Below are 1,448 nucleotides of genomic sequence, written 5' to 3' on the forward strand. Positions count from 1 at the left end.
GCCCACAGCGCAGTGCTGCTCTCGATGTCAGTGAACACAAGCGTCACGGGGTCTGTGGGCTCCTTCGGGGCGTTGTTGTTGTCACGGGATTTACGGCCGCAGCAGAACAGCAGGCTCAGAGCCACCGCAAGCATCACCAATCCTCCAAGGACAGAACCAACAATAATTGCATAGTGCTGGAACGCCGTGACCCCGCTGTCGGTATCCGGCTCTGTGTACACCATTGACGGCGTCACAGGGGATGACATCCTAGGCAACTCGGGGTCAAACACGCGGGCCATCGACCACACAGAAATACGCGTCGCTCCGTAGTTCATAGCACAGCCGCCTTCACCCTCCACACCCTGCAAGGCGCAATNGTCATCCACACTGATGGCAACGTTCTTGTAGAAGAAGTCAATAAACATAATTGAATTGATTTTGTTCACACGAGATAGAACAGTTTCCACTACACGTGTGTTCACAAACGCCACAAACGTTAACGGCGCCCAGAATTTTCGGTCCTCCACAGCAGCATGGAACTTCTGCACGGTCGCAGACGTCGTGCTCTCGTCTGCCCAGTGCGGCAGGCTCGTCGCGAACACGAGGCGTTGTGCAGCCGCACTCCCATTGAACGCAGCAACAAACTCACCGTACAGCAACGAGAACTCCGTGAACAGCACAAACACACGCACACCGCGGTGCTTCGCCAGGTGACCCGCGACCACAGCGACATCGGCAGCAGCGAGGCCCACGACGAACACATCGCCATCGCGAGGCAGGTGGCTCTCCAGCGCGTCACCGCCACCCAGCAGCGCGGACGACAGCAGCGACCCGCCAAACGTCACAAGCGACCGCCGCAACACATCCGCCATCGCAGCCGCCTCGTCACTGCGGATCACAGCGTGGGCGTTGGCGACAGTCGTGTTGCCGAGGTACTGCGCAACCACAAAAAACTCCTGCTCCAGCGTCGGTGACAGGTGAACCACGTGACGACGAAAATTATTCAGCTGTGGTTTAATATGTATTGGGCTAATGAAACATACTTCGTTCAGATCGAGGAGTTCCTTCGTAACAACTCCTGCTATGCAATGGATGCGCTTGTTTTTTAACTGTTCTGCCAATGTTTGATATGCGTTAGCCTCAGTAGCTAGAACTGGAATCACAGTAATGTCCGAGCCCTTCCACCATGCAAAATACTTTTGGGATGCCGCACGAAATCCAGGACCCAAAGCAAATACAGCCTCACGGGCAACGTGGTTGTCCAGTAGCATAACCGTAGCTCCACAGAGTTCTGGAGGAAGAAGCACCTCCGATGTGCTGCATTCAGATACCCTGAACGTCATTAATCCTTTGTCAAGCACCTCAGCCTTATACTCGTCCACAAATCTCTTCATATAGACAGTCCGGCCACCTTGATTGCATTTGCAAGCAGCGCCTTGCATAGCTGCATTTCCGACACACTCGCC

The 1,448-nt window shown here is 54.7% G+C and overlaps 1 protein-coding gene across 1 annotated transcript; it reads left to right on the plus strand.

Moving 5' to 3' along the window:
• Window positions 1-515: 515 nt before the first annotated feature.
• On the plus strand, window positions 516-956 carry DQ04_20371000 (hypothetical protein; the record flags this gene model as incomplete). The annotated part of the gene is made up of 1 exon (XM_009317922.1): window positions 516-956. One exon carries the CDS (start codon window positions 516-518, stop codon window positions 954-956), a length of 441 nt encoding a protein of 146 aa, XP_009316197.1.
• Window positions 957-1,448: the final 492 nt, after the last annotated feature.

Source organism: Trypanosoma grayi (genome assembly GCF_000691245.1).
Source record: "Trypanosoma grayi strain ANR4 Tgr_2037_V1, whole genome shotgun sequence".
In the NCBI taxonomy this organism is placed as follows: Eukaryota; Euglenozoa; class Kinetoplastea; order Trypanosomatida; family Trypanosomatidae; genus Trypanosoma; species Trypanosoma grayi.